The sequence below is a fragment of the Rhamphochromis longiceps genome, linkage group LG3, assembly GCF_057381845.1.
Source record: "Rhamphochromis longiceps isolate RC_006_pf linkage group LG3, R_longiceps_female_GT1.1, whole genome shotgun sequence".
In the NCBI taxonomy this organism is placed as follows: Eukaryota; Metazoa; Chordata; class Actinopteri; order Cichliformes; family Cichlidae; genus Rhamphochromis; species Rhamphochromis longiceps.
Window position 1 is genome coordinate 61,320,733 of NC_140559.1, and position 18,963 is coordinate 61,339,695.

Consider the following 18,963-nt stretch of genomic DNA (forward strand, 5'->3'; position numbering starts at 1 on the left):
GAAAGAGTTCTTTATGGAGCTGATGAATGCTGAAAATAAGAGATGAGGGATGACAGATGGAGGATAGTAAATGAGAGAGTGGAGTGCATTACTAAAGAAGAAGTGAGAGCAGATATGAAGAGGATGAAGAGGATGAAGAATAGAAAAGACCAGATAACATACCTGTGGACAGACAGTGGACTTTTTGACTGGATTGTTTAACACAGTCTTGGAAAATGGAAGGATGTCTGAGGAATACTGAAGTGTGCTAGTGCCGAGCTATAGTAACTACACAGGCATAAAGCTGATGGACGTAGTTGAAGCGAGGGTGAGAAGAGAGGGAGTGATCAGCAGCAGCTTCATGCTCAGAAGACAAAGATTGCTTTGGACTGTTGATAAATATAGAAAAGGCCAGAAACAGTTCCACTGTGTTGTGTCTTTGTCCTGGTCAGCTTGGATTGTGACAGGGAAACAAACCAAAGATACTTGGATAGTCTCTGCAACTGTTTCAGCTTTGTTTTGGGACTGTACTGCATTAGACTGACATAGCAAAATGCACCAAGCATTGTTTCTGACAGAACAACATGTTTTTGTGACCAAGCTGATAACCAAACATTACAGAGCAGAGATCGACCACTTCCAGCCACTAAGATAGCACAGCGCTGCTGTCACACTGACAGCCACTAATCGAAACAGACTGTGGCGCACCTCCAAACCAGTGTACTTTATGGGAGTTCTACAGGTTGTAAGGTGAGATAATATTTAGCCGAGGGTGGAAGAGACTTGTGGTGGGAGTTCTGGAGGTGCATCAGCCCAACTGTGGGAGAAATCCAGATGTTTGCCATGCAAAAACTCAGGCAGTCATTAATAACAAGTTTAAATTGGTCAGTCTAGGGCCTCCTTTGGAACCCCACCTCCTGTTCCCATAACTTCCTTTCACATTTTCTTTCTGGGAGGCAATGTTTAACCAAGCCATTCCCTAAGTCAAGAGTGCTACAACCCACTTAAAAACCACAGGCTCTCATGGGACTCACCCAAACTTAACTCTTCGCTCTAATCGTGATAAAAAGAAAGCATCCTAATACATACCAGCCCTCATGGCCTCACAAAAGGGCGAGGTTTGCCATCAGATCTTTTTTAAACTATGTGTTTGTTTGTTTTTAAATATTATTTTTATACCACTAGGTCAAGACAGCCATACCCCAAGGCATTCTCACGCTCCAACTCAACCTTCCAAAAATATAACAGGAAGTAGTGCGTTAGTCATGAAGACAGGGGTTAGTGAAAGGCAAGTAGAAGGTTGGTGAAACAGTGGGTCTAAAGGATTTTATTGCCATATTTGTCAGCATGTGTATCCCTCCATGCAGCATGCAGCAGTGCTTTCTCACCACTGCTGTACTTTTAGCAGTCTTCCAGATCCAGTTCCAGTTGTATAAATAACAGCAAAAGTAACTAGAAACCAGAATTGCACTGATGAATACCTGGTAGGCAAAACCTCCTTCTTGACCAATTGTTGCTTTGTATATTTCATGACCATGCACACCTCTGTACAAGGAGAATAAAAGTGTCTAAAGTTTTGTAGTAGTGTCTTAGGCCTTTTCCAGACCGCACAGCGATGTATGCCGACCTATATTCACTGTGTGTGTAGTGGTAATTCAATTCAATTCAAGTTTATTTATATAGCACCAAATCACAACAACAGTCGCCTCAAGGTGCTTTATATTGTACAGTAGATCGTACAATAATGGGGATAGGGTAGGTAGTAGTTTCTGTTACATAGGTAGTCCCTATGTTGCAGAAACATGTGTTTATTTATTGGAAAGAGGTCGTTTCTACATTGCTTAGCACTGTATTTTACCTGTCTTTTAGCACTTACAGACAGGGGTTGTGTTGTGCTGATGGGCCAACATTACACCAAGAAAAAGGGTGAAATGTTTTTACACTGAAATGATGTAGCACCTCTGTTAAACCGTCATCTAACGTTGCTTTAAAAAGAAAACATTCCTACATTATCCTATAATAGATAATAGTGAAGAAAACAAATTAAGAAAAACATGGAAACACCGCTAAAATTCAATGTGTGGGCTAAAAATAATCCAGACAAATCTATAACCTATTTTAAAACCTTAAAACACTGAAGATGGTAGAACACCATAAACTTAATCAATGACAAGAATACTTTTGTATCTTGATATATTTTAAAACACATTCAATCACACATTCATGTTTCACAGCAGCTGTAGCTGAAGAAGACGCCCGTGCAGAATAATAAAAAGGAACGGGGCCAGCTGGACTGCAGAGGCTATTAATGTTTGCAGACAAGAGCAAAAGTGTGCCAAACTTTGAAATGTTAAATACAATAAATGTCTTGGCACAGTGGATGTGTTCTCTCGTCAGCGACGCTGGTCCACTATCTGACCGAGGTCTGAACATCTGTGCACATCTGTCTTTGGATGGAAGTCAGGGAAAAGAAGCTACTACATGAAATTATGATTTCAGTTGGGCTGACACAGAGCACAGCTAACTGCATGGATATCTTTCAGGCAGTTTTAATGGTGTATAAAATACTCTGTCTTAAAACACAAAATGCAGGAATAGAATCTGACATTGAGATCGTGAGGTGACTGGCACTGATGCCCTACAGCAAGAGGGCTTTGTGTTTAAACTAACTGGTTAGCTAGAGCATATTTGTGGAGTTTATAGGCTCTTCCACAGTCCAATGAGACACATGTTAAGTTGGAGCAGCTGTACCTCAGAAGGTAGAGCAGGTCTTTCTCTAATCAGACGGTTGGTGGTTTGATCCCTGCTGCTCCCAGTCAGAATGCCAAATATCCTAACTACTACTAACCCCAAGTTCCTTCCTGATATGTCCCATGCTCTGGGGGGCGGGGCTATGGCTTCCCACACCCTCTAGCACATAAGTGTCAAACTCATGTTTGACACTTATGTGCTTTTTTTTTCTTTCAGTGGCTAATGACTTTTCTGCAATTCACAATTTTGTATCATCAAACACACAAACTGTAGAATTAGGTTTTAAATATAAACACAAAGTAGCATCAGGACAGCAAACATATCACAAAAGCCAAGTTTTGTTGGTGTTACACAAACAGTCTACATGTGGGTGGTGCTGTCCAAAAGCTTCGTCAGGTCCGTCCATTTAGTTACACATGTAAGAGGGATCCTGGAGATTCAGCGGGTTTGAGAACAAATCAGTTAATATGAACCTACGAGAGTCAAACTGTTACATTTTAGTTATCAAAGATTCATGATTTAAACATACTTCAACCATGTTGGTCAAATAAGAAATGCTTTGCCTTTCTGATTGAAATATCCCAGCATGTCATCAAGTTTCTGAATGCATAAAAAAAGACCAGTGTTTTACTGGCCTGGTAACAAAGATCATTTTATTACTTAAATAATATGAGGAGTAACATAGTGTATAATAGAGGAGCCAATACTTGTAGTTAGATTTATTTTTATTCATATTTTCAGGAGATAAAAAGTCTACACAATGCTGAGGAGGAAAGCCATTAACTCAGGGAAGCTGACCATTAATCTGGGAAGGGTTAAAGGCCATTTCCAACAATTGCATCTCATTCTGCAGTGAGAACAATTATTCACAAGTGGATAATATTCAAAATCACTGACCCAGGGTTTGATGTCACAGCAAATTCACATGAAGGAACTGTAAACAAACACAAAAAAACAAAACAAAAAATTATTTGGTCTGCTTGTTCTGTTTTGCAGCCACATGATCTCGTAGTCATTGAAGCAGTCATGAGCTTTTCTAATACTGCAGCAGGACAATGACCACAAAACAGAAAATATCAAACAGAATGGTTAAAAAAACAGAAAAGAAAGTGTTGCAATGGCCCAGTCGAAGTCCAGACCATGTCGTGAAAGCTGTGGTGGGCCTTAGCAGACCTGTACATAAACACTGAACTGAACCAACGCTGTAAACAAGAGTAGGCCAAAGTCCCTCCACAACAATGTGATGAGGAGACTGATAAAGTCACACAGAAAACATCTTCTTCAAGTGGTTCTCCAAGTTACTGAGTTCATGGAGTGTACTTAGCTTTTCATACGCCATTACTCCAGTTTGGCATCGTTTTTGGTAAATTATTAAAATGCGTTGTTGTTTCAGGATCTTTTGAAATAAGTGCAGAAAGTTCAGTGTTCCAGAAACAAACACACACAGGCTTTTCTTTTTTTTTTGCCTTTGCTTGTTCAACAAACCTAAAACCCAAGTTGGGAATAACAGGTATCACAATAGTGATTAACAGCTGTCTCTGTTAAGCCGAGCTCTGTGTGCGCTCATATAAACATGGGACTTTTGCACGTCATATGACTCTTCCGCATAAAGTGATCTCTTGGGTTTTTCCCCAATCGAATCACAAATGTTACCAGATGATGATGATAAATATAAAGAATATACAAAATGTAAGTTAAATGCAACATTTTTATTGACATGATGAGAGAATAATGCTGCAGAAAGTTATTAATGTGGTGTTTTATTGCACAGAGTGCTTCAATTAATATTAATTCGAGTTAGTAACTTTAGCTCTAACTGCGCCCTTAGTGCTGCTTTTTATATTGACATTGACAGCTGCACATCGGAGCTCTGAAGATTTCATTTGGACATATTTAAATACTAACTATATTAACTATACGCTAATAAGAGATGTGTAAATCGCCTTAATTTGTCAGCAGATCAAAATGAAATTATTTTAATGACTGAAGAGGTATTCTTGATGTGTGTACAATGTTCAATGAGCTGCAACTCCGGTAGAGTAGAATCACTTCTCAAATCTAAAATCAAACCCTCTGCAAAGGACCAGATGATTTCTTATGTCCTGATAAGCAAAACCTGTGAACCAGCAGCTACTCCAGAAAGAAATTATACTCTAGCTTTAATTCTCAATGTCAGGTGAACTTGTCATTATGGCAAAAAATAAATAAATAAAAGAATTAGCCAAAGGCTTGCCTGATATGTGACCTTGTGGATGCAATACTAACAACAGACAAAATGAAACCCGGTTTAAAAATATAATATTTTGCCATAATTTAGAAATGTGGCTGTGAATATGATATTCTTATCATTAGAAAGGAAGAAATCTAGGACCTTACCTGTTACACATAGAAGCTGACAAGTTTCTGTGTCTGTTCAAGCAGTTTTAAATTTAAAAAATATGTTGTGCTTTACTTCAGGAAGTAGTTAAGTGACTTTAGAGACAGCAGGTTCTTGAGAATTTAGCTATGACACACCTGCCGTCATGTTTATAAGCACCATACTATACACTATACACCATAGGACTTCCAAGCTCAATGTATACACATTGAAAAAAACTTTACCAATCTCACTGCAGGACAGGTAACTTGTACCAGTGGTTTGCTTAATAATCATTTTGCCGGTGGTTTCCAATTATTCTCAGAGAATTTCAGACTTCATCTGGTGATGAAGGCGTTGCAATACTGTTGAAAGCTAAAGAACAATTCAATGTATTTGCCTTGAGGTCAGTTTATTCAAGACACTGAGGCTCATTAAGCACATCTCCATCATGAATATAACAGAACATGAACATTGGGGCATCATCTCATAAAACCGAGTCTTCACATGTCCAGCGTCCTCACGGTGTCATCAGAGAGCACTGAAATTACGACTTATGAGTCAAACTCTGGATCACAATCTATCTTTGATCTACATTTTAGACTTCATAGTATTAGGAGTGTGGAGAGCAGAAGCAGAGGCCGATTACTGTCCCGGGGTGCAGCGGTGACTCTTGTAGGTGCCCAGATGTCGGAAGCTGCGCCCACACTGCTGACAGCGGTAGGGTGTGGCCCCGCTGTGAATCCTCTGGTGGGTGTACAAGTTTCCCAGTTCTTTAAAGCGCCGTCCGCACTGAGGACATGCGTATGGACTCTCACCAGTGTGCACCCGTTGGTGTCTCTTGAGTCCTGACAGCACAGAGAAACCTTTCCCACACTGAGGGCAAGGAAACGGGCTCTGGGCACCGCTGTGAATTAGCCTGTGGCTTTTTAAGCGGGCTGCATGGCGAAATCTCTCCCCGCACTCTGGACACACAAAGGGTTTTTCTCCAGTATGGATGCGCTGGTGCTGCCGCAGGTTGCCGAGGTAGTTGAAGCGGCGGCCACAGTCCCCACATTCATACCCCCCCTCAATTTTTATCTCCTTTTTTATAGGACCCCCTCCTTGACTGATGCTTGCAACAGACCCAAATTGTGTGCTTCCCTCATTTTGGCTCCCACCAGCCCTCCTGGAATCACCACTGCTATCTCCCATGGAGGGTGTAGTGGAGGACGTGGACTGGAGTGCCTGGAGAGCCAGGGCTCCAGCAGAGTCTGAGTGTATTAGTTTTATGTGCTCCTCCAGAAAGAAAGAGTCAGGGCAGAAGGTTCCACACATTGAGCAGATGTAGGTGTGACTGGATAACTGCTGGTCTGAAACAAAGACAGTTAAATTTACAATGATGAATAACACAGCAGTAGGGAATAAATTGCATTACAGTCTGAAAGTGCTGTAACTAAGTTTACGGATATAATTCCTCCACTGTTATCGTCTTCGATGACATGTTCCAACATAGAGGAGAGCAGCTACCTGAGCTCCCCCAGATCTAGTTGTTAATAGTGTTGCATCCTCACTGGATATGACTTTGGATACCGTAACTACTCTAAGAAGAAAGTCTCAAATCAGAAGTGCTCTAATGGGGTGATATGGTCCTATAAGGTGGGTGGCTGCAGCTCAGGTGGTAGAGCGGGTCACCTACAAACCAGAAGGTTGTTGGTTCAATCCAGTCTGCATGCCAAATATCCTTGTGCAAGATACTAAGTAAGGGTGAACGTTAGACACAAACTATGCTGTTAAAAACAATATAGAAAAAGCGCTTGTGTGAATGAACCAGTCCACTAACTGATGAGATGTATGTGAGGAGCAGGGTTCTGGATTTAACAGGGAGCCAATGAAGGGAAGCCAATGAAGGAGAAATCTGCTCTCTTTCTAGTCCCTGTCAGTACTCTTGCTGCAGCATTTTGGATTAACTGAAGGCTTTTCAGGGAGTTTTAGGACATCCTGATAATAACGAATTACAGTCGTCCAGCCTAATAAATGCATGTCACTCTGAGACAGAATATTTCTAATTTTAGAGATTTTGCACAAATGGATGAAAGCAGTCCTACATATATGCACTGAAGGACATATCATAGTCAAAAATGACTCCAAGATTTCTAATGCCATGTGATGATCCTGAGCTCTGTCTATCCATGGAGCCAGATAACACACACCAGTTACTTAAACTGCAGGAAAGTCTTAAAAACAAAGACCTAGATGTCCTCTAACTTCCTGCTCCTAAATTCAGATAAACTGAGGTCATTGCACTAAAAATGTTAGAGATATGATATCTAACCAGATCTTTAACCTGGGTGCCATTGCTTTGGCCTGCATTAATAGTGTGAGGAATTTAGGAGTCATTTTTTTAACAGGATATTCTCAATGCACTACTGTAATGAATTATTATCACGTTCCCCCAAAAACTCCCTAAAAAGCCTTCAGTTGATCTAAAATACTGCAGTGACAGCACTGACAGGGACTAGAAAGAGAGAGCAGCTTTCTGCTATATTGGCTTCCCTTCATTGGCTCCCTGTTAAATCTAGAATTACATTGAAAATCCTGCTCCTTACAAACAAGGTTTATAATAATTTGCCCTATTCTATATTCTTCTTCTTCTCTTGGCTCTTGATGGAGGCGGTCACACTTTCTCCTTCTCCCTCTCCCTTGTCTTTCCTGCTTGGCTTCTCATGTCTATTGTATAGTCTCGCTTATTCTCTAACCCTAAGAGAGTCTCCCAGACTGGTTCTCTAAAAACCTAAAGAAGAATTATGGATTTGATCAACTGGTCCCTTAATGAAACTGACACCTTCCTGGGCTTGGGAGAGCCTGATTGTCCTGCGGCGATGTTTGCTGACGGCTACTCGATGGTAAGTTGCGTCGTGTGTCTGGCGACACTCTCGATGGAGGACAGTGAACGACATCTACCAATTCGGAACCACGATAACAGAGTTCTGGCTGATTGGACCTGGCTTACTGAAGAACAAGAAGCGGCTACAGCTGTTCAAAATCCCACAAGGCTGGCCGACATGATAGACGATGGACAGGGCTGTGAGTACTCAGACTGTGTTTTTGAATGCTATATGGATAAGATCTTGGAGAAGCTCATGGCTCTGCTATATGGATAACATCTTGAAGAAGAACAACACGAATTGAGAGACCTGGTGACCAGTGACAGACATTAGACCAACTGTAAAATTGGAAGCAGTTTGTTCGCACTAACCAAAACAACTACCATCTTCATCTCATGGCGCCAGCTGGATGCTCAAGGCAAAAGCTGACGGGAATAACAATCCTCCTTTGGATAACAAGACTGTGTTGTGACTTTCTCCCTCCTCATTCAAGGCCACCCGCGTCGACCGAAGATTGTTGACTTTTGTCTAACTGGGTGAAGGGACACTTTCTCTCGGCTGAACACGGAACACACACACACTCATACGCACACATATGCATGTACACTGACACAGACCTACAATCACCCCCCTCCTCCAAATGCCTTCGAAGCTTATGTCTTCTATGTAGTGAGATGTGCTGATTCATGTGCTGAGGTGTTTTTTTCTGTTCTCAAACTGATCTCCCTGTTTGAGTTATTTTTTCTCCTCGTCTTTCCTCATGTTATGCATTTTCCATTGTTCTCCAAAAGTTGATTCTGTTCATCTGGACGTAGCATTTTCAGTCTCAGCTGACTGCAGCTTTCAATCTTATAAACAGTACATTTGCATGATGACTGAAACCAGCCCACTGAAGGAACAATGAGCTGGGAGGTCAGTTCCTTAATCTTAATTATGCAAATTTTCATGACCATTGATCAATGAACTGAACTTCAGGTAAGAAGTTATGACCTGCAGTCTATCTGGGTCAGATATAAACCAAGTTTAGGTGGAGTTTATTTTCCTTGTGCTGACTTTTTACTGTCAGTTACAATAACTCGTACTGCATACTAGCTAGCATGACGGAGTTTCTATACAGCTGGGTGGTGCTATGATGTTACTGATAGTGAACTTTATTTTATTCATAAGGTTAGTTAGTAGGGTTGCCAACCATGCCGTATAAAACGGAATCGTCACGTATTCAGAGAAAATATCAAGCGTTTCGTATTGAGCTGAAAAGGAACACAGTTTGTCCTGTACTTTAGCTAGAATGAAAAAAAGACACAAAGCTGGAGTCATTCTGAATCTTTACGCTGTCAGCTGCCTTTTCTTCTCTCATTCAATCATGAAACTGATCAATGATCAGCTGATCGGTATTTCTGATGCAAGTCCCGTCTCTCCTTTGTTTATCTCTGACTTTGCGCCAGAAAGAGGAAACCAGCGGATGTCGCGCTAAACAACAGCAGCACGTTTAAGCTTGATCAGCTGTTGTTAGAATTTATTTAATATTAATTTCTAGTATCAGCTGATGTTTGCTGGAGCCACAGCTGTAAAGCTGCTGGTCATGATATCGGTTTGGATATGTGGTGAGAGGGAAACATGAAGATGAAACCAGGAGATGTCCTTACTGAATCATCAGAGCTGAACAGGTGATGGAGAAGCAGGTTTACCTTTTAGGTGACATGAATGAGTTGAAGGGAAGTTATGAACTGTTTCTGAGAGACAAATAACACCAGGATCCTTTTCTAAGTAGCTGACAGCTGGTAACTGTGCAGGGGCGGGTCTAGGAAAGTTTTGCCAGGGGGCCAGGTAGGGCATTAACAGGGAGAGGGGGGCACAAAGACATACTTTCTTATTTTCATTTAAAATATCTAGCTTTTATTAAATAATTATCTGAAGCTTAAACCAAAGTTTTTATCTGATGTAAAATGTATAGAAATCATACATATACCAACAAGACTGTGTACATCACTGTCACAACAGGGTTTGTTTTCATGCAGTGAATTAAAAAATAAATGGCCGGGCCAGCGGTGCACATTGCAAATTAGCTCGCATAGACACATTAGTTGTACCGCTTCTTAATGACGGTATCTTAGCTAACAACCCCAACTACCAGATTCAACTTGTAATTGGCTAAAAATCACTTAGCCTACTGGTGAGAGGGACGTTGCTAGCTGTCAGTTTTTTCAAGCAATGTTGAAATTTCCACATTCTGACACTTCAAATGTTTCAGGAGCTGTCCGCTCAGCGCAGCAACTGTTAATATAGAGTGTTATTAAATTTATTGCTAATGCAATTATATGGCACATTGACTTCTGAGGAAATTTTAGATGGCACTCGTCATCAAAAAGGTTGCCTACCCCTGCTCTAGGACAACAGGACACACATGCTGTTTGGTTTCTGTGGCTTGATGGACCTCCAACCAAAGGCTGCAAAACTGAGTTGTGCATTATGTGAATGAGTGTTCAAAGGACCTCACAAAGAAAAGCGGCTGGACTTCTTTAAGTTGCTTGAAGACGTTTCACCTCTCACCCGTCTTCAAGCAACTTAAAGAAGTCCAGACGCTTTTCTTTGCAAGCTCCTTTGACTACAATGACCTGGATGACTGAGAACCTTCACAGACATGTGAATGAGTGGTATTTGGTGTGTTAGCCGGCCTATTCCTGTTAGCTGCAACCATAAGAAAACATCTCAGGCAGTATGAAGCGTTTCCGTTGCAGTTCATGTAATGTGGTGGCTGTAGCTCTTGAGGTAGAGCAGGTCACCTACTGATTGGAAGGTTGGTGGTTAGATCCCTGGCTCCTCCAGTCTGCATGCCAAGTATCCTTGGGTAAGATACTCACCCCAAGTTGCTCTCCGATGCATCCATCGGAGTGTGAATGTAGTTAGAAAAGCACTCAGTTTAGAGTCAGTGCTTGTGAGAATGGGTGTGAGTGGGTGAATGTGACATGTTGTATAGAGTGCTTTGAGTACTCCGGGAGAGTAGAAAAGCGCTATATAAGAATCAGTCCATTTACCATTTGTGGAGAAGGCCTTTTTGGTTACCACAACAGCAAAGGAGATTCTGTCAAACGCAGCCATGAATCTGTGCAAATGGGACAAAATCACCAGATCTGAGAGTTATGTGGACAGACAGTGCACACAAATGAGGTGGTCGTGGAAATGTCAGAATCAGAATCAGTTTTATTGACCACGTATGTGCGCGCGTATACAAAGACAACAACAACACGTATGGTGCAGAGAGCAAAAATGTTGGAATGAAATTATGGGATAAATAAGGGATGGATAAGTAATTACATACAAAAGAACAAAACAGTGTATGCAGTACGCTTTGATTTCAGCAGGTATGGTCCTGTACTATGACTGGTACAGGACTATGTGAATGTAGTAAGTATTCATCAAAGTGATGGCCTATAGAAAGACGCTGTCTTCTTGTTTTGGCATACAGTGCTCTGTAGCGCCTACCAGCACCAATGACTTTTTCTGCAGACCTCATTGTCCGTTGTAGTCTGGTCTTGGCCTGTTTGGTGGCTGATCCAAGCCCTACAATAATGGATGAGCAGAGAACAGACTGGATTATAGACTGGATCAACAGTTCCTGAGGCGAGACTGTGGATCCCAGAAACCTGAAGGTTTCCACAGCAGACACAGTGCTTTTGAGTAAGGTGAGGGGGGATAATGGAGAGTCCACAACTAGGGCTGGGCCATATCATACCGTTCACGGTAATACCGGTATAATGTTGGGCAAAAATAAGAAAATGACGCATGTGCAGTGCCTTTGTTTTCATACGCACATGGCGGAAAAAGCATGGCGGCGACGGAAAATGAGAAGGGCGAAAGCGGATCGTTGAATGAAACGGATGAACCAGAATTGGTTTGTAAAAATGCTGCAACTTCAGTGGTGTGGAACTGGTTAAGCTTTCATCCGTCAGATACACAACAAAGCACTATTTTGTCAAATGTTTTAGTACGACTTTGCTAAGCTACGAAGCCGCACTGCTTGATGGACTGTCGGAGCATTACGGCTATCGTAGGCGGAGCCTCGCGGAGTGATACGTACTGTGCTTCAACATAATGTTACCGTATTGTGTGTGCATAACCTCTTTTTAACTTTAGTGGATATTATACATGGTTATGCTGAGGATAAGTCGGCCAATTTCCACTGGAAATGCCTTTTGGTTAAACTGTCAAGAAGGAATTTGCATTTGCAATGTTAAATGTTTATATAACTTTAATGCACATAAAAAACAGCTGCTTGTTTAAGTGAAAATACACTGATGGTTTTTTTTTTGCACTAATAAAGTTGTGGAGTTGTAAAGTATTTTGTTTAGTGTCAATCATATCGTCAGTTATATCGTTATCGCAAATTTTCAAATGTATATGGTGATAAATATTTTTGGTCATAGTGCCCTGCTCTAGAACTGGGCGATATGACCCAAAATTCATATCTCGATATTTTAGTTTTAAAGCCATAAGGTAAGAACAAAAACAGAGTTCTTTTTGCTGTGTCCCAGATGTCACACAGGCACTTTTATTAACATAGAGCGTAGATGTACATGAAGAAATTACTCAAAAATAAATTATGAGCATTTATTAAATAATAATGTTCCATAAATAAAAGAAAACTGTTTTTGTGCATAACAAAAAGCTCACAATTGTGCAGTCAAAATGTAAACTGACAGACGCTGAGCATAATAACAGACATATTTCACAGCTGCTCTGTTCCCAAGTTCTACTGCGTGACTGACAGCCTTGAGTTTGAAATCCGCTTCATAACCACGTCTCTGAACAGGTGCCATTTATGGTCCTTATACACAGTACGGTAATATCACGTTGAAGCACAGTACGTAACACTCCGCGAGGCTCCTCGGTAGCCGTAATGCTCCAACAATTCATCAAGCGGTGCAGCTCCGTAGCTTAGCAAAGTCGTACTGAAACATTTGACAGATTGCTGAGCGCTGTGTACCACATAAAATTGGTTTGCGGTCATCAAGCACTACATAAGGCGCGCTGTCAATTTATGAGAAAATGAAAGGATTTTAGGCCATGCTAGGCCATGGTGTTAGGCGGTTAGCTCGCTAACATGTTGACGCTGTCCACCCCCACGCACGGGGCGATCCACGGTAACTCGTTAACGGAGATTTGCCGTGTCCATCTTGTCATTGCCTGCAGGCGAAGCTATGGGGGAGGAGGGGGAGTGGTGTTCAGTGAAGGAGAGGCGAGGCCGAGTAACGTTGCGTAGAGACAAAAGTGGATGAAAGAGAGGCAAACTTGCGGCTCCACAAGAATAGTTATAACGTAACATGGACTATATCGATATAAACGATATTGTCACATCTTATATGTCGTATGAAAATATATCAATATTTTTAAAAAACTCGATATATCGCCCAGTCCTACCCTGCTCTATCCACAGCCTCTCTAGTTTTGAGCGTATTCAGTTCTGTTACTCTGACTGCACCACAGGGCCAGGTGTTGAACCCCACATCTGGTAAATGGAGTGGTTATTATACAGCGCTTTTCTACTCTGAGTGCTCAGATAGAGTAGAAAAGCACTCAAAGCTCAAAGCGCTTTATACAACTAATTCTTTCACCCAATCAAACCCACATCCACACCACACAAGCACGTTTTCTAAGTCGTTAAGTGCTTACTATCTAACATTCATACACATTCATACACATTCATACTGTGATGAATGCATCGGAGAGCATCCATTCTTGGTGAGTCCTGAACTTTGAGGTGTTAACTACTTTACTTGAGGTAGAGGCCATGTTGAATTCACGACCTCTTTCTTATGTGTACAGTGATGCATCAGAGGTCCGTTTGGGGGAGACTCACTTCTATTCTGCCAAAGACTACACTTTGCCCATCTCAGACGATCAACGCAAGCTGGGGGGACATTGGTCGAGGATGAGTATGGGTAGAGATTCTTAACCAGCTTATGGAGCCACTGGCAGTGACAACTTGACAGACGGCTCTGAAGTGAACTGCTCTGGATTTGCTCTGAAGTGTTGAAAGTGGGAGATGTTGTCTTGACTGGAGACAATAACTGACCCTCCCAAACCTGGAGGATCGGGAAAATAGCATTTATTCCCAGGGAGTGATGAACGCATTTGTTCATGTAATGTTCGCACTTGTGAGGAAGTTTGCTGAAGAGACCTGTTCGGCTATCACATCCATTAGAGATGTAAGGTAGCTGGATACTGATGAACAACTGCTAATGGGGGGGTGGGGGGGGGGGGGATGTTGTGAATTGAAATTAAATGACACTTTATGATATTGGGTTCAGCTGATTCAGCTTATTCTTCTTGTCATTTATTACAGTGAATATATAAACTGCAGCTATGTTTAAACTGCTAGTGACAATTATTTTTGCTTTATTTTGAAAGGTATAGACAGGAAGTGTTTTTATTTTGAAATGCAGGGAATTATCCTAGTGCTGCTGCTAGCCTCTTGCTGATGTTATGAAGGTTATGTGCAGAATATGAAAGTTATGTATCCCTTGCTATTCGTCAACATCAGCAATTTCATCAAGTAAATATTTAGTTTGAAATTGTCGGTTTCAGTCGTTATTTGAAACGTCCACCACACAACATGCCTTGAGTTGATTATTGTTGTGAACTGGCACTTAAAGGTGGGTGATTTAGCCTTGAAATTAAATCACAGTGTTTCAAATAAATTCACGATAACATTTATGACATAAACACTAAACAAAATTTCATCGCCGAGCGCAGCAACCAGGCAGCTGCATTTATTAGTGTGCACAAAATGAAAGTTATTTTCTTATCAAAGTTTCTGTCACTGATGACAGACAACCTATCTATGTGTCACCACCAGTATTATAGTTCAGCTGTATACACTGACCTGGTATTGCAATGTGCCACTTGTAATTGTATGCAATAAGTACGGGGTTTTAAAATAATTCGCTACATTCGCACCTGCCTCAGGCCTGTCTGTGCAGTCCTCCAAAGGATTCCCTTCCTCCCCTGGAGAGCTCTGAGGCTCCATAGAGAAGTCGCAAGGCTGGGCACGTGACAGCGGAGTCTGTGCTTGCTCAGGTATCGACCCCTCCCTCGTGGTCGAGTCATCTTCATTCCCATCATTCTCTGTCTCAGTGGTGCAGGCGTTCTCATGATCAGGCTCCTTTATAACTGCGGCACAATAGCAGAAAAATCAGGGTTAATATTAATGTTCTACAAGCCAGTGGTTACCATATAAATAGACTGATACAACAGATCAAATCAATATAAAGACTTATTACTTGCAAAACTGTCCAGATCTAAAATGTTGATATATTATTGGATATTTTTGAACAATTAAGTTTAAAATACAAAACTTGAATTTGCAGAAAAGTAAAAGTCAACAATGTAAATCAAATTTATCATGAAGTGTATGAATATATTATTGTATTACATTTTTATGCTGTTCATAAAAAGGTAATGATTGTGCTTGATGGTGATGTCCTGGAGTCAGGTGGTCTGCCAGCACCACTTACCTAACCCCATAGAGGCCTGTATAGGGTTAGGGTAAGTAAGTGGCCCCCAAATCACATGACTGATTTAAAATGACACAACCTCGCAGTGTCTCATTTCAACTTTTGTCCAAAGTGTGAACCAATATGTACCAGTTTTTTTATTTTGCTGACAGACAAAGCAAAATGAGACTTATGATAAATGATTTACACGATGCTTTCCATGAATGCATCGTCACATTTAGTGCAATAAGAAAAGGTAAAAATGGGATTTTCTAAAGAACGCCGTCACAAGCAGAAAGTGCTTGTGAGAAAAACAAAGGAAAAACAAACATGACACTCCCCATTTCTGTAGGAAAATGCACCACACCAACCAGGGGAAGAGTGAGAGTGATGGTAAAAGATTTGTGACACTCGGCTTATTTGGAGTGTGTAGTTAGTGTGTAGTGTAGTCATTATTTTCTTTTGTGCATCCAAACAGTGAGCCAACTGTTGAATGTCACAGACGCTGGTAAAAAAAATCTACCAAAGACAGTTTGCAATATAAACACTGTCCCCACGTGGACAACAGGAGGATGCACCCTGAACGTGCTGGGCTTGTGATGTCATTAGTTATTTTGTTTTAGCAGCAAACTGCAAAAACACATAATTTGTTCCCATTTTAACACTACAAAAAAAAAAGTGCCAAAAATGGTCACTATGTGCACAGAAGAGTTCATGAGAGGTTCGCGTGTGAAACGCATGCTCAGTCATGCTTTAGGACGCATTTGGAGTTGGAGAGCCTTGGATGCCCTTCAACAAGCCTGGAGAACTACTTCAAGCACTTATACGTTTCTATATTGTGGTAAACACGTACTTGGCTCTGTAGTCATATTAGTCATCAAGTTATAAGTAAATAAGCATTATTTATGACTACGTCTATGTGTGTTTACCTTTCAGGTCTGAAGTGTATTCCATTGGTGCCATCCATTCATATTCATACATTCGCTTGCTACCGGAAGGGAGCATGCTGAAGATGTCATCTGTGGTGGACTCGGAATCTACGTGCATAGACACGGTCCCGGCCATCCCGCTGTCCGACCACAAGTTAAGGGAATGCGGGTCTGGCCCTTGGCGCACCTCCCTGTCACCGGCCTGGTCGCTCTGGTCTCCGTCCATTTCAGCACATCCTCTCGAGTTCTTGTCTTTCATCAGATAGTGACAAATGGCGTCTATATTTTCCTTCTTCACACCAGACATGAGCGCTTTGGCTCTCCGTGGGTCGATATTGTTGTGCTTGGCTCCAGAGCTGAAGTCATGTTTCTTGAAGCCAGCCTCTGCAGGCGGCTCTACGCTCGCCACGCCAGGAAATGCGTCCCTACCATCCCGCTGAACTGTATCCAGTTGTGCTTTTAACATTTCGATTTCTTCGCTTTTCTCGCGAAGTTCCATTTTCAATACTCTTATCCGGATGCTGACCATTTTACGGATCTCGGACAACGCAGTCTCCAGCACTACGGTGATGTTTCTCCCGAGGTGCTCAGTGATGTCGCTAACCGAGCAGAGAAGCTCTTCGTCGGGTTCCAGCTCCACGAAATCACCGTCAGCTGCACTTACTGACCCGGGAGGCTCCATAAAGACGCCGTGGGCTTCAGGAGACAGGCTCGCTTCAGTGAAACTGTGGTTTCGTTTGCGACTCATAGATTATTTGGATGGAGCGCTCGGTTTTCTTCAGTTTGGGTAGCTGGAAGCTATTTAGCAAGCTAATGTTTGGATGGTGCTGAGAGACGGTCGGATTGTTAGGTTTGCCTCACTTAACGTGACTGTTACCGGAAATGTATTTTCAAAATAAAAGCATTTCGTGCCGAATAGCTGTCTGGATGTAGGCTCATTACCCATTTTGTTTCGAAATGAGTGAATGGAAGTATTGTTTTCGACACGTGGTACTTGACAGACACAGAACAGAGCTGCAGCAATATCAGAGTTTACATGAATTACTATAAGCCAAAAGCATGCACCAGAAAACGAATGCACTGCACTCAGTGAAAATAGGAATGGAACTGATCTTATATTTATTTCACACATAACTATACCATATAAAATCTATTTGAAAACAAAAGACATATCAGTGCATCTGTATATTTGCTGTCTCTATATAAACATCTGTATACTTATTTGTACATAATCTGTTCATAACTATTCCCACCTGTTATCCCCCCACTCTGTGTATAATCTGCTCCTGTTGCACTTACTGCTCTTGCACTTCTGATTAGATGCAAACTGTATTTTACTATCCCGTATTTATACATGTGTATTTATACAATACAGTTGAATCCTAATATCATTAGATACATAAAAACAACGTCTTATAAAAACAAAACGCTAGTGACTCTATCAATGTTATTATTGATGGACTGAATTTACAAGTTTTGCTGTTTTCCTGTTGGATTATTATTGTTATCAGCATGAAAGACACATAAGTGCGTCGGTGGCCAAGGCGTGCCTGTTCTCTCCTCAGTCTCTCTCCTCTCAAAGATCAGAACAAAATCAGTGTTAGCTTAGAGTAGGTTAATTAGATAAGTATAATTCAAGTCATTTGATTATTATGTGATTATTATTATTACTTGGTTTGTTGTTTGCTTTGCTCCTGCTAAATTGCTTTACTAAAACAATCTTCAGAAAGTCTAAATTGTGGACATTCCCTTTTTAAAAATCTGAGTATTAGCCTTTGAATAAACAGTATCACCTTGGAGCTTAGTTTTCCAAGCCACTAAATTGAATCCACCAAGTCCACCTATGTAGAAGGGAGCTTCTGCAACAGTGTGGCTGGTGAAATACTGGGCCTGCAAAGCTATTCATGACCACTGGGTTTTTATCAGAGTAGGCAGGGTAGACATCTGGAGGATAGAGGCAGTTAGAACTGGGGGAGTCCCCTCACCCAGCAGCTCCATCTAACTTCTTCAAAGACTACTGGGTACCGGTAATACTCACAGGAGCAAACATTAGGATTTCTTAAACAAAGAGCCGATTCAGATTTCCAGTATTGGGGTGCTGGCTCTACAGATTAACAACGCTTTTCAAAGCTTTTAATCAGCTCAGAAACACAGGCCTACATCATATTTTTAAAAAGTAAATTTTACTTTAAAATAAAAGCACATCTGAAATTAAGGGAGCACTGTGTGACATGGTTCACTGTATATATCTACAGGATGATTAAAAATGAATTATGTATTAGCAAAAAAGCTGTTTATATGTTGTACATTTAGCCAACGATGTTTTTTCATTGATATGTTAATATTAAAGTATCTGTCTACCCTCTCTGTTTTAAAATGCAATAGATGCCCTTATCTGTTTAACGTGGAGAAGGGCATCTATACAAGTAGTTGTATGTTGAAATGCAGGGTTAAAGTGGACATGAAACTCCACATGTGTGAAGACTATTTGAAGCGTGGAGCCCTGCTCTCAAAAACTGGATTTAGGGAATAAGTGCTTAAAGTTAGAATTTTTAGAATATGTTTAGCACCATCTTGTGCCAGTACTA

At 41.2% G+C, this 18,963-nt stretch overlaps 1 protein-coding gene across 1 annotated transcript; it reads right to left on the reverse strand.

The window, feature by feature from the left end:
- Nucleotides 1-3,451: 3,451 nt before the first annotated feature.
- On the reverse strand, nt 3,452-17,687 carry znf16l (zinc finger protein 16 like). Its single transcript, XM_085400587.1, has 3 exons — nt 16,376-17,687; nt 14,911-15,123; nt 3,452-6,438 (listed from the first exon to the last, which is right to left on the reverse strand). Exons 1-3 carry the CDS (start codon nt 17,121-17,123, stop codon nt 5,732-5,734), a joined length of 1,668 nt encoding a protein of 555 aa, XP_085256713.1. The 5' UTR covers nt 17,124-17,687; the 3' UTR covers nt 3,452-5,731.
- Nucleotides 17,688-18,963: the final 1,276 nt, after the last annotated feature.